This window comes from Misgurnus anguillicaudatus, chromosome 12 (genome assembly GCF_027580225.2).
Source record: "Misgurnus anguillicaudatus chromosome 12, ASM2758022v2, whole genome shotgun sequence".
Taxonomy (NCBI): Eukaryota; Metazoa; Chordata; class Actinopteri; order Cypriniformes; family Cobitidae; genus Misgurnus; species Misgurnus anguillicaudatus.
This window is the reverse complement of record NC_073348.2, coordinates 18,637,973-18,654,191: the sequence shown is the minus strand read 5'-3', so window position 1 is coordinate 18,654,191 and position 16,219 is coordinate 18,637,973. Positions and strand designations below refer to the sequence as shown.

At 33.9% G+C, this 16,219-nt stretch overlaps 3 protein-coding genes across 4 annotated transcripts; 1 reads left to right on the top strand and 2 right to left on the bottom strand.

Moving 5' to 3' along the window:
* Positions 1–367: 367 nt before the first annotated feature.
* cops4 (COP9 constitutive photomorphogenic homolog subunit 4 (Arabidopsis)) lies at positions 368–5,337 on the top strand. Its single transcript, XM_055208970.2, has 10 exons — positions 368–456; positions 867–946; positions 1,068–1,219; positions 1,809–1,912; positions 2,028–2,181; positions 2,558–2,708; positions 2,825–2,995; positions 4,664–4,779; positions 4,862–4,946; positions 5,020–5,337. The coding sequence occupies exons 1-10, from the start codon at positions 383–385 to the stop codon at positions 5,151–5,153; spliced, it is 1,221 nt and encodes a 406-aa protein (XP_055064945.1). The 5' UTR covers positions 368–382; the 3' UTR covers positions 5,154–5,337.
* Positions 5,338–5,489: 152 nt separating this feature from the next.
* Positions 5,490–7,285, bottom strand: LOC129447299 (placenta-specific gene 8 protein). 2 transcript variants are annotated; one of them, XM_073874057.1, is made up of 5 exons: positions 7,155–7,282; positions 6,956–7,049; positions 6,746–6,870; positions 6,503–6,642; positions 5,529–5,683 (listed from the first exon to the last, which is right to left on the bottom strand). In XM_073874057.1, exons 2-4 carry the CDS (start codon positions 7,038–7,040, stop codon positions 6,538–6,540), a joined length of 315 nt encoding a protein of 104 aa, XP_073730158.1. In that variant the 5' UTR covers positions 7,041–7,049; positions 7,155–7,282; the 3' UTR covers positions 5,529–5,683; positions 6,503–6,537. The 2 variants fall into 2 exon arrangements, with proteins under 2 accessions (XP_055064946.1, XP_073730158.1); XM_055208971.2 differs by having other exon boundaries at positions 5,490–6,642; positions 7,155–7,285.
* Positions 7,286–13,523: 6,238 nt separating this feature from the next.
* Positions 13,524–14,847, bottom strand: LOC129446305 (placenta-specific gene 8 protein-like). Its single transcript, XM_073874056.1, has 4 exons — positions 14,708–14,847; positions 14,170–14,254; positions 13,961–14,080; positions 13,524–13,848 (listed from the first exon to the last, which is right to left on the bottom strand). Exons 2-4 carry the CDS (start codon positions 14,252–14,254, stop codon positions 13,739–13,741), a joined length of 315 nt encoding a protein of 104 aa, XP_073730157.1. The 5' UTR covers positions 14,708–14,847; the 3' UTR covers positions 13,524–13,738.
* Between the last annotated feature and the right edge of the window lie 1,372 nt (positions 14,848–16,219).

Below are 16,219 nucleotides of genomic sequence, written 5' to 3'. Positions count from 1 at the left end.
TTTGCTGGGAATAATTTTCTTCAGTAACAGAGATGACTGCATACATGCAAGATAAATGGGTAAAAGTCGTCTCGTAGTCCATCCTGTGTCCACACAAATAATGCCCCATTATAAATTGTGTATTTCCAATTATCAATTTCATATTATTAGTATTATTATTATTATTATTGCTTCATATTGTGTGTTATATATACAGTGTACATCTCATAATTTTCCTGTTTTCTGTGCTTTCTATTTTCTTGGAAAGCTGTTTAAATACATTTTAATTTAATTGAGTAATGAAGTGATCAGTTTTAGTTTAGTTTGCGCTGGTGTTGCTAGTTCGAGTAGCGCCCTCTTGAGTTCTGATTGTGTTACTGTTGTTTGAGCTCAGTAGAGGAAAATGGCGACCGGCGTGAAACATGAACTCGCCCAGCTGATGAACTCCAGTGGATCTCACAAAGATCTGGCGGGAAAGTATGTCTTTAAATCTCTTTTAATATCACTTCTTTATGATTGTCCATTGCACAGATGTGTCCTTGTTTACGTTTTCTCAGATTAAAGATATGATGCAGCAGATAATGACTAGAGGCTAACATTAGCTAGGGTGAGAGGCTATATGCACTAACTGAAGAAGAGATACTCTACTGGCATTGGCAATCTTTTTATAATAATGACTTAATGTTTAATTTAGGTGATTGGGCAGCAATATTGTATTCTAATCTTATGCTTAGCACAAACCTTTTGCCACAATTTACCATCATTTCAGCCCAAAACAATCCTCCTGGTTACTGTAGTAATATGTTAAAGTAATTATAAAAATATAACACTATAATAATACATTATTATATTTGATTTTTAACCTAAATTGTGCACAATTCCTACAGATATCGTCAAATATTAGAAAAGGCTCTACAGTTTATAGATGCAGAACAACTGGAGGCGCTCAAAGCATTTGTTGAAGCCAGTAAGTGCATTAACATTAAGTTCACCAGTTTGACATTACACGTATATAACACACTATTCATTTGTTATTACACATCTTTTCTTTACATAGTTGCTGATCTCCCCTATTTTGTTGTTTACAGTGGTTAATGAGAACGTCAGTCTGGTTATATCCAGACAGCTGTTGACAGACTTTTGTACACACCTTACAAACCTTCCCGATGGTACGGCCAAAGCTGTTTGCCACTTCACACTGGAAAAGATTCAGCCCAGAGTTATTTCTTTCGAAGAACAGGTGAGTGTTTCATGCATATTTGCACTTCATATAAGCAATCTTCTAAAAATTGACAGTTTTTGGCTTATTTCTACACTCTCAGAAATAAAGGTACAAAAGCTGTCATTGGGGTGGCCGCGGTACTCTTTCAAAAAGTACACTTGTACCTAATAAGTGCATATTAGTATCATAAAGGATCATGTTGGTACCAAATTTTAGAGATGGGCAAAAGTAATCGATTGGCCGAGAACTTGAACGTGGCATTGATGATCGATCACAAAAACGATGATGCGTCATATAGAAAAGTTGCTTCAGTTTGTGTTTATTAACCCTTTAGTTTCACTTCATCACGTAGCTATTCCTGTTAGTAACTTAAATTAAGTTTTATTTGAGTTTTTTATAAAAATATTTTATTTTCACCATGACGCATACGCCCCTTTGATTTCTCCGCCCCCAGTTAATCGAGTACTCGTTTTTCAAGCCTATGGATTATAGTGCTGCCTCACGATTAGTCTCGACTAATCATTTGTAGAATAAAAGTTTTTGTTTACATAATATATGTGGGTGTACTGTGTATAATACACAGTCTTTATAATTTACACACTCTTAGGTAGCTTCAATCAGACAACATTTGGCCACAATCTATGAAAAGGAGGAGGACTGGCGGAACGCTGCCCTGGTTCTTGTGGGCATCCCATTGGAGACGGGACAAAAGTAAGTTTACCTCCCTTTAAACAAAGTAAAACCCTTAACCTGTTGACACAAACCGCTTATGCTGTTTCTCTTCCCGTGATTTACTTTCTTATTATGTGCTTTAATGTATCTGTAGACAGTACAACGTGGACTACAAGTTGGACACATACCTGAAAATTGCCCGTCTGTATTTGGAGGATGATGACCCGGTTCAAGCCGAGGCCTACATAAACCGAGCTTCTTTACTTCAGAACGAATCCACCAATGAACAGCTGCAGATTCACTACAAGGTTCACCATGAATTAAGCTGATGCTTTATGTCAGTTTTGCCATATTAAAGATGGTGCAAATGCTGATAACCAGACATACTGATTTGATTGTACAGGGCTAGTCCAACTTAGGTCTATCAAGACCTAGTAAATTTTTTGATTTGTAAAATATACGCAGCCCTAGTTATGTGACCCTGTCTGTGTAATCTAGGCTAAAGTCTCAAAAAAAAGTTCACATTGATTTCAATCTTTGACATGATCTTGCTCAGTCAATATTAAAGATATCAAGGTTATAGTTTTACAGCATGTTTTTTTTACATAAAGTAAGACGATTTTATCTATAAACCAGTAAATGGCAAAAAAAATGACTTGGACAAGTCTCGTATGTGTCTTACAGGTGTGCTATGCCAGAGTCCTAGACTATCGGAGGAAGTTCATTGAGGCTGCTCAGCGCTACAATGAGCTTTCTTACAAATCCATTGTCCATGAGACCGAACGTCTGGAGGCTTTGAAGCATGCTCTTCATTGCACTATACTGGCCTCTGCAGGTACATTGTGCAACTTACATCAGGCTTTCACACTGTGCTAAACCAATTTCAATTATATTCCCGAGTGGTGACATGATCTATGTAGTATGTACTCAATGCGTCCTGTTTGTGAAAAGGTCAGCAACGCTCCCGGATGTTGGCTACGCTGTTCAAGGACGAACGTTGTCAGCAGCTTGCCGCCTATGGCATTCTGGAGAAGATGTACCTGGATCGAATCATCAGAGGAAACCAGCTGCAAGAGTTTGCTGCCATGCTGATGCCACACCAGAAAGCCACCACAGCAGATGGTATTTGCATCTTATGGAAATTTAGTTGTGATAACTAGGACTTCAGGTGCAGGCAGTAATTTTAACCCATTATGAAAGTTTTAGCCCTAAAAAAAAGGTATGGGCCAGTATGAGATTTTGGCAAAAATACCAAGTTTCACGGTGTTGCAGTATTGCCATTGAAACACTAAACTGTGTTTTTCCAAATGTAAAATAACTGGACACAATACATTTTATATTTAAGCAACATACAACATGTATGCCAGGCGAAAATAAGGCCTTAAATTATTAAATTCTTTCAAAAAAAAAATCAAATTAAAATTTTATTAATATTAATAATATTAAATGTAAATATCAAATCAATTACATTACTTAATTATTTAACTTAATTTTGTGTAAACACAGCTTATACCTTGAAAACGGTATCACACAAAATTTTAGTGGTTTTGAAACCTTGACTCTTTAAAACCTTGGTATACCTTGAGACCAATAACCGACCCATGCCTACTGTATAGTAGAAAAATATGTTAAAAAAAAAAAAAAAAAAATATATATATATATATATATATATATATATATATATATATATATATATATATATATATATATATATATATATATATATAAATATATATAATGCACATTAACTTTTTTTATATTTACATGGAGGGTCACCTCATGGGAGGGCCATGTTGAGATCACACAATCATATAAAGCCGATATTCAACATGGAAAATAAAATAATGTCATGCATTTTTTGTGGGTAGTTGTCAGCATAACATAAACAGCAAATTACTGACTGCATCTTTATTATTAAGTGTTTGGCCAACAATAGGGCTGCGCAATATATCGAAAACATCAGAATATTGCAAATGTGCATATTGCGAAATGTTACAACAAAAAACGATGGTCGATGTGGATGATAGTTGAGATGTGTATGCGTGTGCAACTGTGCATGATAGCGGTGATATATATTTTAGTTTGTTTGTTTACATAGTTAAAGGGGACATTTTTTTTAAGATCTCAAATAAATCTTTAGTCTCCTCAGAGTATGTATGTGTGAAGTTCTAGCTTAAAATACCATATAGATAATTTATTATAGCATGTTAAAATTGAAACTTTCTAGGTGTAAGCAAAAATGTGCAGCTTTTGGGTGTGTCCTTTTAAATGCAAATGAGCTGATCTCTGCACTAAATGACAGTGCCGTGGTTGGATAGTGCAGTTGAAGCAGCGGTATTATCCCCTTCTGACATCACAAGGGGAGCCCAATTTCAATGACCTTTTTTCACATGCTTGCAGAGAAAAGTTTACCAAAACTAAGTTACTAGATTGACCTTTTTCACATTTTCTAGGTTGATAGAAGCACTGGGACCCAATTATAGCACTTAAAAAAATAAGATTTTCATGATATGTCCCCTTTAAAATGTTTGATTGGTTTTATGCGACAGTAAAACATGGCTGTTCACTTTTAGAAGTTGTTGAGATGCTTTCTTTTCTCCGAAATATAAAACGTGTTGGTTATATAATTTAAAATGTATATATTTTAATAAAATATAAATGGATTTTAGAAAATGAAATTTCATATCGCATATCAAACATCGGATTATTTGGCATGCTAACACACGTCACATTATTTTTCAACATCACAGCCAGCAAAGTGACTAATTCTTGAATTTCTTGTCTTTTTAGGTTCGAGCATCCTAGATCGAGCAGTCATTGAGCACAACCTGCTGTCTGCTAGCAAACTATACAATAACATCACTTTTGAAGAGTTAGGAGCACTTTTAGAGATCCCACCTGCAAAGGTACATCCACGGATAGCTTTCAAATAGCGTCGGTATTGCTGTACAACTGCTTATGCTTCTCATGTTTCTAATATTTGTACAGGCTGAAAAGATCGCCTCACAAATGATCACAGAGGGCCGTATGAATGGGTTCATTGACCAGATAGATGGGATCGTCCACTTTGAAAGTAAGTCTGGTTTTATGAATGAATAGCCGACAATGTACGATGAATAAAGTTGCATTCTCTATTTCTCCATTAGCACGAGAGCCGTTGCCTACCTGGGACAAGCAGATTCAGTCGCTGTGCTTTCAGGTGAACAACCTGCTGGAGAAGATCACTCAGGCAGCACCAGAGTGGACCGCACAAGCTATCGAAGCTCAGATGTCCCAATAAATCCCCTCTTTATCTCTGTCTATCCACAAACCCCTTCACCACTCCTTCGACTCTCATTTGACAAGATTGACAGCACTATGAAAAGACTTTTGAGCTTGATCTCACTGATGCGGGTTAACCCGGCACGTACATGCTATGTATTAAGTTCGACTTCGAAGATGCTTAATAAACTTTGCGAAAATTGTTTTTTTTGTGAATAGTTTCTGTCGCTTAGAAAAGTTACAAAAGTTACATTTTTAATGTTGAAATGCTTTGTCCCATACTGGAAAATAATAAGAATAATTGTTTGCAAGAATAATCCTTTAATCCTCACAAATTTGATAAACAGAAAGATTGATAAAACTAAAGATACAATTGATTGATATCATTAAATATTTAAACAAACATAACTAATAATATGCATTCTCTTTCTCTCTCTTGTTAATGAAGAGTACATGCAGTAAAATAAACAGAATTGCATGACTTCCATGTAATGTAGAGCAAAGTTAAACAGTAGTGTCATACAGTGTGATGTATGTATAGACGGTGTTCTGGAGTGAAATAAAAGAAAGGAGAAAGTTAAATAAGTACATAAGCAAATATACGAACAATAAGCCATTGAAAAAGCAGCCGGATCATGTAACAGCAGTACCTGCCCTTAGAAATGTTCACTATAATTCTCGTTCTTATACCGTAGTTACAAGAAAATGTATTGGGAAGTAACATCATAAAATTATTTGTTTATAAACTTGAGATTAAAGATTGACAAATAATAACTAGCTGGACACTGAACCTTTAAAACACCTAAACGCCTAAAGGGATAGTTCACCCAAAAATGAAAATGTATTCATTTACCCACATGTTGTTTCAAACCTATATACATTTTTTTGTTCTGCCGAATACAAGGAGCAATAATTGTAACCAAAGAGTTGTGGAGCACCATTGACTTGATAGTATTAATTTTTCTATGGAAGTCAATGGTGCGCCTGGTTCCTGCTTGATTACAAATATATTCCTTTGCAGGTTTGAAACAATTTGAGGATGAATTAGTTCAGAATTTTCATTTTTAGGTAAACTATCCATTTAAAGTAAAAAAATCTGTAAACGTAAGCCTCCCATAAGCATAATTGATATAAACCATTTGGGGTGGTTTCCCAGACCGGGCTTAACATTGTCCCAGACCAAAATGCATGTTTGAGTTGCTTAAATTTAAAAACACCCATTCCTGACTACTTTTAACATATATCGGTGAAATAAACCCTAAAGTCCTGGATTAGCCTAAACCCTGTCCGGGAAACCGCCTCTTTAAGTTGAATAAAGTCTGTGGACCAAATGCAGTACTGGCAAATTTCTTTGGAAAATAAAGTTACTTCGGGACATCCTGTAAGATGATGCTTTGCTTTCCTCAGAATTCCCCGGTACGCTTCCTTATTTTAATATCCCTCTTCAGCTGACAGGCAGCACAGGTCATGCAGAAGTAGTTGACAAGAAAGTCTTTACACATGGATCCCTGGATACAAAAGCAAACATAGTTAAACCAACAAAAAGTACATTTGCTAAACATTTTTATGTACAGACAAATTGTTAAACATTCTCCTTGATCGACATCTTACCGGGACGTTGTATCTTGTTCTGTAAACACTTCGGATGGGCATCCCCAAACCACACGCGCAGCATTCGTTCATGTCACTAGCAATAGAGCAACCCAAGCACGGCAGGCAGAACAAGCCACAACAACCTAATACGACATTTTGGTGTTAAAGTCAGCCAAATGATGAATGTTGTACATTAATAATGTATTTGTGTTCATTGGGTATACATACATATGCTGATATCATCACAACAGCTTAACAACCCAGTCTGAAAGTCTTTAGGAGCAAATGCTTTTGGTTGAGTTGTAATCTCCATTATCTAGAACTAAAAGAAGTAATTGAAATGATAAATCAAACATATTTTAGTTCAAATGAAACCTGAATAAAAAAGCTTAGCAAAATTATAAGTAATATCTAAACGTAACTTTACCTTTTGTTAATTCAGGATCCTCCCGTCAGGATGCTACAGTACACACAGGAGGTCCTTTATATACAGTATGGAAACGTCACAAGGCACTCCCTTCAAACCCTCTTTAAAGGTAAGTCAACATCTATTGTTTTGTAAAAATAAATTCTACGACCCACCCAATGTGTTCAAAGTCTCGTGGTATAGTAACGAATGGTCATACACCACCACAAATTTTCATAGCTGGAGTTTGCTACCAGTTTACGTTTTGCTTTCACACTTTCAAGTAATGCCATGTACTGCTACATTACCAATTCCTGTCAAACTTTATAATTTACACACTATGGAAAAACATCTGTTGAGTTTAAACAAATGAATTGAATTGAACTTAAGTGTCTTAGCTCGATGTACACTGATGTCTTGGTTACCTACGACAATGCCTTATGAGGCCTTCTATGTACATATAAACAGTTCTTTGTTGCCATTTTGTGATTGCAAACATTCTGAGATTACACTTTAGTGACATTAGGTTCAGACGTTTTCAGAGCGAGAATAAGTTGGCACCAAATGGGCAAACAAACAAAGATTATTCACTGTAAAAAGTAATACCTAGATCTAACTTATTAAAAGTGAGGCAAGTGACTGCATGGGAAGTTTTAGGTTGAGTCAACTTGCAACCTTTTTTAAGTATATTGAACACACTAACATTACTTAATATGAATGCAATAAAATTGAGTTGAGTTAACTAATTGTACTAGTATTACTCAGTTAGATAAACCTTTTTTTCTTGGTACAGGTAACATATTTATGGTTAGTTGTTGTTTTTTATGCCATGAGATGAGGGCTAGAAATGTTTATTCAAACAACGCACCCACTCAGTTTCGTATTGGGCAGCTGTAAAGCATAACATACTTCAGTATGCAGTCTATGCACAAGCACCAGTCTTCTGAACAATGGTAACTACAAAACTCAAAGAAGAAACAGAAACTCTTCCAAATATTGAAGATAAATGAACATTAAACACTAACAAGTCTTTCTTTTTAGTTAAAAACAAAACAAAAAAAGTTTCAATTCAAATTTCACTCTCCAAATGCAGTCCCATGCAAAGCATGCTGGGAACTGCAAGTCCACTGCCTAGTTAGTTGTGTTTACTAAAATAATTCATGTAGTTTTAACACAAAATTATTAAGTTAATTTCTTTCTTACAAATTTAAATCGATTATAGATAATAAAATTAAGTTGAATTTACTCAATAATGTGTTCATATAGAATTAATCAATTTATTAAAATTTTTATTTTATTTTAAGTCATATTTTGATTAAAAAAACAAGAATTAAATTTTTTTAATACAGTTTACTCAATTTATTTTTCTTAAATCTACTAAGGCACAGAAACACTTTTTACAGTGTTCACAGTGATGCCATTTTTTGTTCTCCAAAGAACCTTTCAGTTAAAGATCCTTAAAAGAAAGAAAAGTCTTTGTTTCTTACCATTTTAAGAATATTTTGTGTAACATAAAGGTTCTGTATGGAACCATACAGGGAAAAAAATAACCTTTTCATTTAATTCAAATTTATGCTACGCAGCTTTATACGAAATTGCTTTGTCCTTATGCATTACTTGAGGTTGCGCTGGCACGTCACACGGCTGGTGCAAAATGAGAAGTTGTGGTTTAAAAGTGTATATTTTTTTGACAATTGACAAAAATGACAATTGTAAGACCCTTTGATGCCTCAGTTGGGATTGTTTGAAGCCCATGATTTGAGCTATGTAAAGTTTTCATGACAAGCTATGATGTATTGGTTTATGTCAAGTTGTCATAACAAAGAAACCTCAAACAATGTCATCTTTGCTTTAAAAATAACATAATTGAGCAAATGACATAAATTTGCATAAAATCTACTTCATGTTCATGACACGTGTCATGTCATGATTATGAAGGTGTCACGTCTTTAAACATCCTTTCAAGTAAAGTGTTACCTTGATTTTTTTTTGATCACATAGGAAGATATTTTGAGGAATGTTTGTACCAAACCGATCAGAAACCCTATTGACTTCCATAGTAGGATAGTACGGCCTACTATATATAATATCATAATTGTATTATATCATATTTTATATATTTAATAATTTCACTGTTTTTCTATTTCGCCTTTCTTTCAAAGCTTCTTTAAAGCAATGAAATGTAAAAATATAACGCATTTATTTTTACTTACTAAATAAATTTGACTTGAAATGTAACTTAAAGAGTAACTAAACCCTAAACCAACTTTTTTTAGTTAATGATCTGTAAGAATGATGCTTTATTAGTGCTGTTCATTGATTTTAGTAAGTTTTTTGACATTTGGATATAAAGTGTTTCAATAGACGGGTTGCACGGCGACGTCACTAACTGGTTGCGCGCGCAACCGAGAGGCAGAAAGAAGAGACGTGCATTGTGTTGTATGCTAGCTGTGTCTGTAAGTCAAAATGCCAAGCAGTTGTTGCGTGGAAAATAGTACCAACAGAGTCAGTGCTGGGTGCCTGATGTTAACATACCAGTAGATGCGACTATTACGTTACTAGCATTATAATTATAACATTATAATTCATACATGTATCACAGTAACACTGCAAAAATAAAGACAGAAAAACAGATACAACTAAAATCAAGTCTTATTTATATACAAACAATAAAGAACGCTTCAAAAATTAAGGTTGTTGCAGTAGCAGATCAGCTCACCAATCGGGCTTTCTGCCTCTTGGTTGCGCGCGCACCCTGCAATGTTTGTAAACTTGCAACCCCTCTATACTACAAAATGGGGCGGTTTCCCGGACCAGGATTAGCTTAATCCAGGACTAGGCCTTAGTTTAATTAGGAAATATAACTAGTTTTAAACAACATGCCTTACTAAAAACATTACCTGTGTGCATCTTGAAGTAAAACAAAGGGCCCTGATGTATTTTAAGATCTGTAAGTGAAAGTGTTTTCAGTTTGGAGAGCTCTTAAAAGTGTTTAAGTCTAGGACTAGTCTAATCCCGGTCCGGGAAACTGCCCCTATATGGTGTAAAAACGTCTGAGTGCTGCCCTCTTCAGGTTGAACGGTGGCTACTGCAGCTGAATTTTCCTATTGGATGTTGGGTCCAAAAAAGAACTCGTGACGTAAGCAGGTTCAAGCTCACCACGCCTTGTTACGATCTCACCACACACTTGGTACAAGCTTAGTTCGTCCCCTCTATCTCCGTTGGGATCTGCCCACTTTCTTGCATTTTTCAAATATTGCCAGTGGGTGGAGTCAGGCTCTGAGCAGGGGTTTAGTTACGCTTTAAGCCATATTATCCTACTATGGAAGTCACATTAAAAAGGAAGATTGTAGTGAAATAGGGAAGTCTTTAAGATTTTCAAGATTTTAGTTGGATCATTATGATAAAAGCTATATTATCGGAATTATCAAAGCCCTAAGCCAGTGCTTCTCAATTATTTTCTGTCACGCCCCCCTAGGAAGAGGTAAACATTTCGCGCCCCCCCAACTCTCCACCGCAACTGTAAATAGTATAATTTGCCTATAAAATTACACATCTGCAAAACATTGTATCCTTATTAACATTGAGAAAACACAAAAAGAAAACACAAAAAAAGAAATATCGATCAACTTACAACAAAGAATAACTTTATTAACATTGTTTTTTAGTCTGTAACAGAAAAGACTTAAAATGCATCAATTTGCCTGAAAAAAAAATCAATCCTTATTTAAAGTATAATATTTTTTGACCATTTGATACTGAAAAATTAAATATAATCAATAAATAACACAAGCGGTTTACAGCGTGATTGGGGTGTAATGTCTTTAAAAATCACTTCCTGAAAAAGTATTTTCCCTGGGGTCTCGCGCGCCCCCCCTGGTGTCGCTTCGAGCCCCCCCTGGGGGTCCCGCCCCACTATTTGAGAAGCACTGCACTAAGCTAATGTCAGACGTTTCTCAATAAGCAAGCCAACAGGGTGACATTGTTAAGGCACCAAAACTCCAGTGATGTATAATTGGGAAACTACTTTGTAATAAACCAGGCTTAGCTGGGAAGGCAAGTTCTCCTTTGACACTTTACAGTCACAATTTTTTTTATTATAAAGGAAAGCTTTTACTACTATATTTATATTGATTTAAAACAGTCAGGTCTGATTCTGTGGTAAATGTCAAGCAGCCGATTGAAATGATTAGCATGACAGTAAAGGCTTTTGGTCTGGTTGAAAAGAAACGCTTATGATAATGATTTATCATTTTATATTGGATTAAGAAAATTTTGCAGATAATGTCTAGCAGGTGAGGAATGTTTATACACAGCGATGACAATAAACGCATAACACTAATTGCAGTTACAACATCAAACTGCTGTTACACAGAAGAAATGTGACCCTGGACCACAAAACTAGTCATAAGGGTCTTTTTTATTATATTTACATTATCTGAAAGTTAAATAAATAGGTTTTCCATTGATGTATGGTTTGTTAAAAATATTTGTCTGGAATCTGAGAAAATACTGAAAATATTTTAAAATGTAAAGTTGTCCAAATAAAGTCCTTAGCAAAAGAAAAAGCTTAATGGAATATGATCTTTACATGTAGGCATTTAAGAGAAAAATGTATAATTTTGACCCATTTGTAGCCTATTGGTACAAATATACACGTGTGACTTAAGACCAGTGTTGGGTAAGTTACTCAAAAAAAGTAATTACTAGTAGTTACTAATTACATTTTCAATCATGTAATTAGATTACTTTACAAATTACTCTCTCCAAAAAGTATTTAATTACGTATTACTAATTACTTTCTAAATCCTATTTAATACATGATACAAGGATTGGCTTGAAATGGCTTAAAGAAACAATATATAAAAGTACATCAATTATTCTGGTCCCACTTTAAGGACCAATTCTCTCTATTAACTAACTATTAACTACTTTTGCCTCAATATACTCCAACTACTGCTTATTAATACTAAATTAGTTGTTTATTTTAAGTATTGGTAGAAATGGGGAGAGTTAAAAATGTAGAATAAGGTTTTGCAGAATCAGGCATTAATATGTGCTTAATAAAAATTAAGTATTAATAAACAGCCAACATCTCAGTGATATTAATGCTAATAATCAACCAGTTAATCAGAATTGTAAACTAAAACCATGTTAAATCCACTATTTATTATAATATACATAATTGTTCTAGTTACATCAGAAGTAACTGTAATTAGATTACAAGAAAAATAAGAGTAATCCCTTACTTTACTTTTTCATGGGAAAAAGTAATTAAATTACAGTAACTACTTACTTAGTAACACCCAACACTGCTTAAGACAAAAGTACTGTTTTGAAGAAATACTGCATTTAGGAACTTTTATTTTAGTTACATGGTTGGGTTGGGCAGATCAATCTTTATATTTCAAATCCTATAAATATAATCAGGTTTTCTACCTTTTATTTATTTAATTCACATTCTCAAGTTTTAATTTGAATCATGATTTTGTTGTGCCTTTTAAATGAAATGGATGGCAAGGCACTATAATATTAATAATAAACAAAATCAGTAATTTCTATTTGAGTTCTCTATTGGTTTATTAAATAACAGTTCAATACTAATAATAAACGTAACACTACAGCAGTGTTTCTCAAACTTTTTCTGCCATTCCCCACTTTGGAGGTAGGGAAGAGTTCCAAGCCCCACCTGTCCCAATCGCCCGAACAAAATCGTAATCAGCTAGACTTTAAGTTACCGTGTGACATTTTCTACAGTCTGATTTATTTAAGTTTTAAGCTAGGTTTATGTTTAAATGTGCCGTTTTGAGTGTATGGTAAATAAATAATTGAATTAATAGATTTTCTCATATTTGTCACGCCCCACTTGTAATGTTCCTATTCCCCACCAGTGGGGCCCGCCCCACACTTTGAGAAACACTGCACTACAGACACTTTGATTTAACTTAAAACTTTAGAACGTTTAAAACTTAAAACTAAGAAATTCAGCTGTAATTTCTGTTTAAGCTTAATTGGGTTGAATTTTCTCATGTGGTACAATCAAAACCAATAATATAATCTTACTAAAACTGTGGCAGAAAAGATAGTAGATGTAACTTTACAATAACAATATTTCAAAGTAACTCCATCAGCATTAACAGCATATATCAGAGTATTAAGTAAAATTCAGGAGAGATTCATTCTTTATTACGTCTCCCTTTGACTGTTTACATAATCACACTTACTGTTTACACAGAATTCACAATAATGACTTTGAATCTAACTGTAGCCTATATATATATATCACATAATGCATTATGTGCCGGCTTCACCAACTTCTCGGTATGATTTTGTGAAAGGAGAAACATGACCTTTGCTGCATATTTGTTGCGTGATACAAACTGTACAAACTTGCGAAACCATAATCTTTATTTATTTATACATACAATATGGCCATAAAATGTCATTACAGTTCCAGTGACTCACTCCTCCATCTTGTCTTGATCTAATGTGAGCAATAAAAACTAGATAGTAGTGTTAGATAAACTGCTAGTAGCTCTTATTCCGTTGTGTTTTGTTGAACTACTTCCTCTCCATTTACTTTCCCTAAAAATCCCATGTTTCCTTTAGAATTCCCCGTTACGCTTCCTTATTTTAATATCTCTCTTCAGCTGGCAGGATGCACAACAAGCGCAGAAGTAGTTGACCACACAGTCATTACACATGGATCCCGGGAAACAAATTTATATTTTTTTACAATTTAGTATAGACCAATAAATTAACAGACAGACATACAAAGAACAATGATAAAAAAGACCAATAGATTTTCTGAATAACTCTTACCGGGACGTTGTATCTTGTCCTGTAAACACTTCGGATTGGCATCCCCAAACCACACGCGCAGCATTCGTTCATGTCGCTAGCAATGGAGCAACCCAAGCAAGGCAGGCAGAACAAACCACAACAACCTAATACAACAATTTGATATTTGTTAAAGTCATCATAACATTACATTAATAATTTATTAGTGTTTAGTAGTGGTACTTAAATTACTTACATACGCCAATATCATCACAACAGCTTAATAACCCACTCTGAAAATCTTTAGGGGCATATGCTTTGGGTTGAGTTGTCACCTCCATCTAGAAATGCAAAAGTTTGATGCATATTTATACTTTTATTCTTAGATATAGATATAGATATAGATAGATAAGCAAACCTCATGAGCAACATAAGCTCACCCAGGGGATACAAAGACACATTAAAGATGTGATTAAAAAAGAAATGTTGTCAAAATGATAAAACAAAAATGATAATTTTACTTAAACACATACCTAAAGAGTAAATTTAGAAAAACTGAAAATATTCTTAAAGTGATCTCTTAAGTTTTATATATAATTTTATTTATTGTGTGACCTTTCAACATTCTTACGTCTTTTCCACAGTTTTCTAGGACTTTAGTAACTTTATTGACATTATACATTGAAGCTAAATATTTTCTTGTACCAAAAACTAATAATAAACTTAAAAAACAGCATATATAAAACAAATCTTTATTACTTTTACAATAAAGAATTATTTAAATGCTACTTTACCTTTCTTGCGCCTGATTCTGGAAACTCTGTTTGCTGTAAACCACCCACAGTCCCTTATGTACAGTTTGAAGTCACGTGTTCGGCTAACCCTTCCACTAAAATATAAATGACAATATTTATAGTTTTAAATATCTGTTGCCCATCCTATGGGTTCAAAGTCCTACAAGGTTACACTTAACATATGGTTATAAACCAACAAAAATGGTCATTTCCAGGAATGTGTGATTAGCTGCCATTCACTATCACACCTAGGGGTGATGACAAACTTTTACAGGGGACAAAACTATGCAACAAATTATTGGTTAAATCAGTTAACTTATCAGTCATTTTTTTTCTTTTCTTAAAGCGGGCAGCCCTTAAGAGTAACATGATATATTGCATTATGTATATATTGTTTGTTTAGAGGTTTGAGGCCCAGTGTTGATTTATTGCTGGAAGTTAACTACAATAAAACACGTTGCTATGAGTCTTCTAACAATACATGCAATTATTAAGACATAAAACATCAGTTACAGCATAAGTCAATGACAAATAAAATTATGAAATTATGGAAAAAGTAAAAAAAAACGTATAAAGTGGCACATTTTCAGAAATGTAATCTTTGTCATTTTGTAAGTATATTAAGTTTTTATTTTTTTATAAATTAATAAATTAATTTAAGTTTTTTTTATCTAAAACAAAGTTTGTCTAAAAAATAATGTAACTATCAATTGAAATGAAAATTATATATTTTTGAGTGTGTCTAGTGTACAACCATGACTACTGATTACATTTTTCTTAATTTAATTTTAGTGCTCAGTGAGGGAACACCAGTAAACGTTGTCATCTGTGTACATGGGTCATTCCTTTGTTCTTATGAAGGCTAAGTGGTTGGAAAATATGGTCTTGTGCAACTATACTGGCCCTACCCTCAAAGTCAAACAGAAACCAAAGCAATAAAAGCATATGTCAAGCTAAAAGTATCTATAGATTTACCAAAAGGTGTTCTGATAATTTGAATTAAATTTGCATATGACCAGAAGGATTAGACTGTGTACCATATTTAAAACTGCTGGAAACTTCTGGTTGTTGTGTTGGCTGTGGTGTTAGTGTTGGTTTTAACAGTGTGAATGCAGCGTCACCGTCACCATTGCAGAAATGTACACATTTTAAAATACCCATGAAGCCAAATAATAGGCTGGTGAACTCATGTGAGTGTATTTTAGTTTAAGCACTTCTTAATGCTATTTTTTCTTATAGTTATAGAAATAAATAGTATATTTTATAATATATAATGATATAATATACTATTTATTTCTTGTCTCAAGCATTAATAAGGAAAACATTACTAAAGAATTAAACAGTAAAATACAAGAAGCTATGTGTTATTGCTTAAAAACTTGTTCACAATATCATAATATTATTTTGTATTCATTTAATATGTATAGAAATAATTGTGTATTTTATCAAATCTGACTTTTTCCATGTTTAAGTTTTATAATTGGGTCCCAGTGCTTCTATCCACCTAGAAAA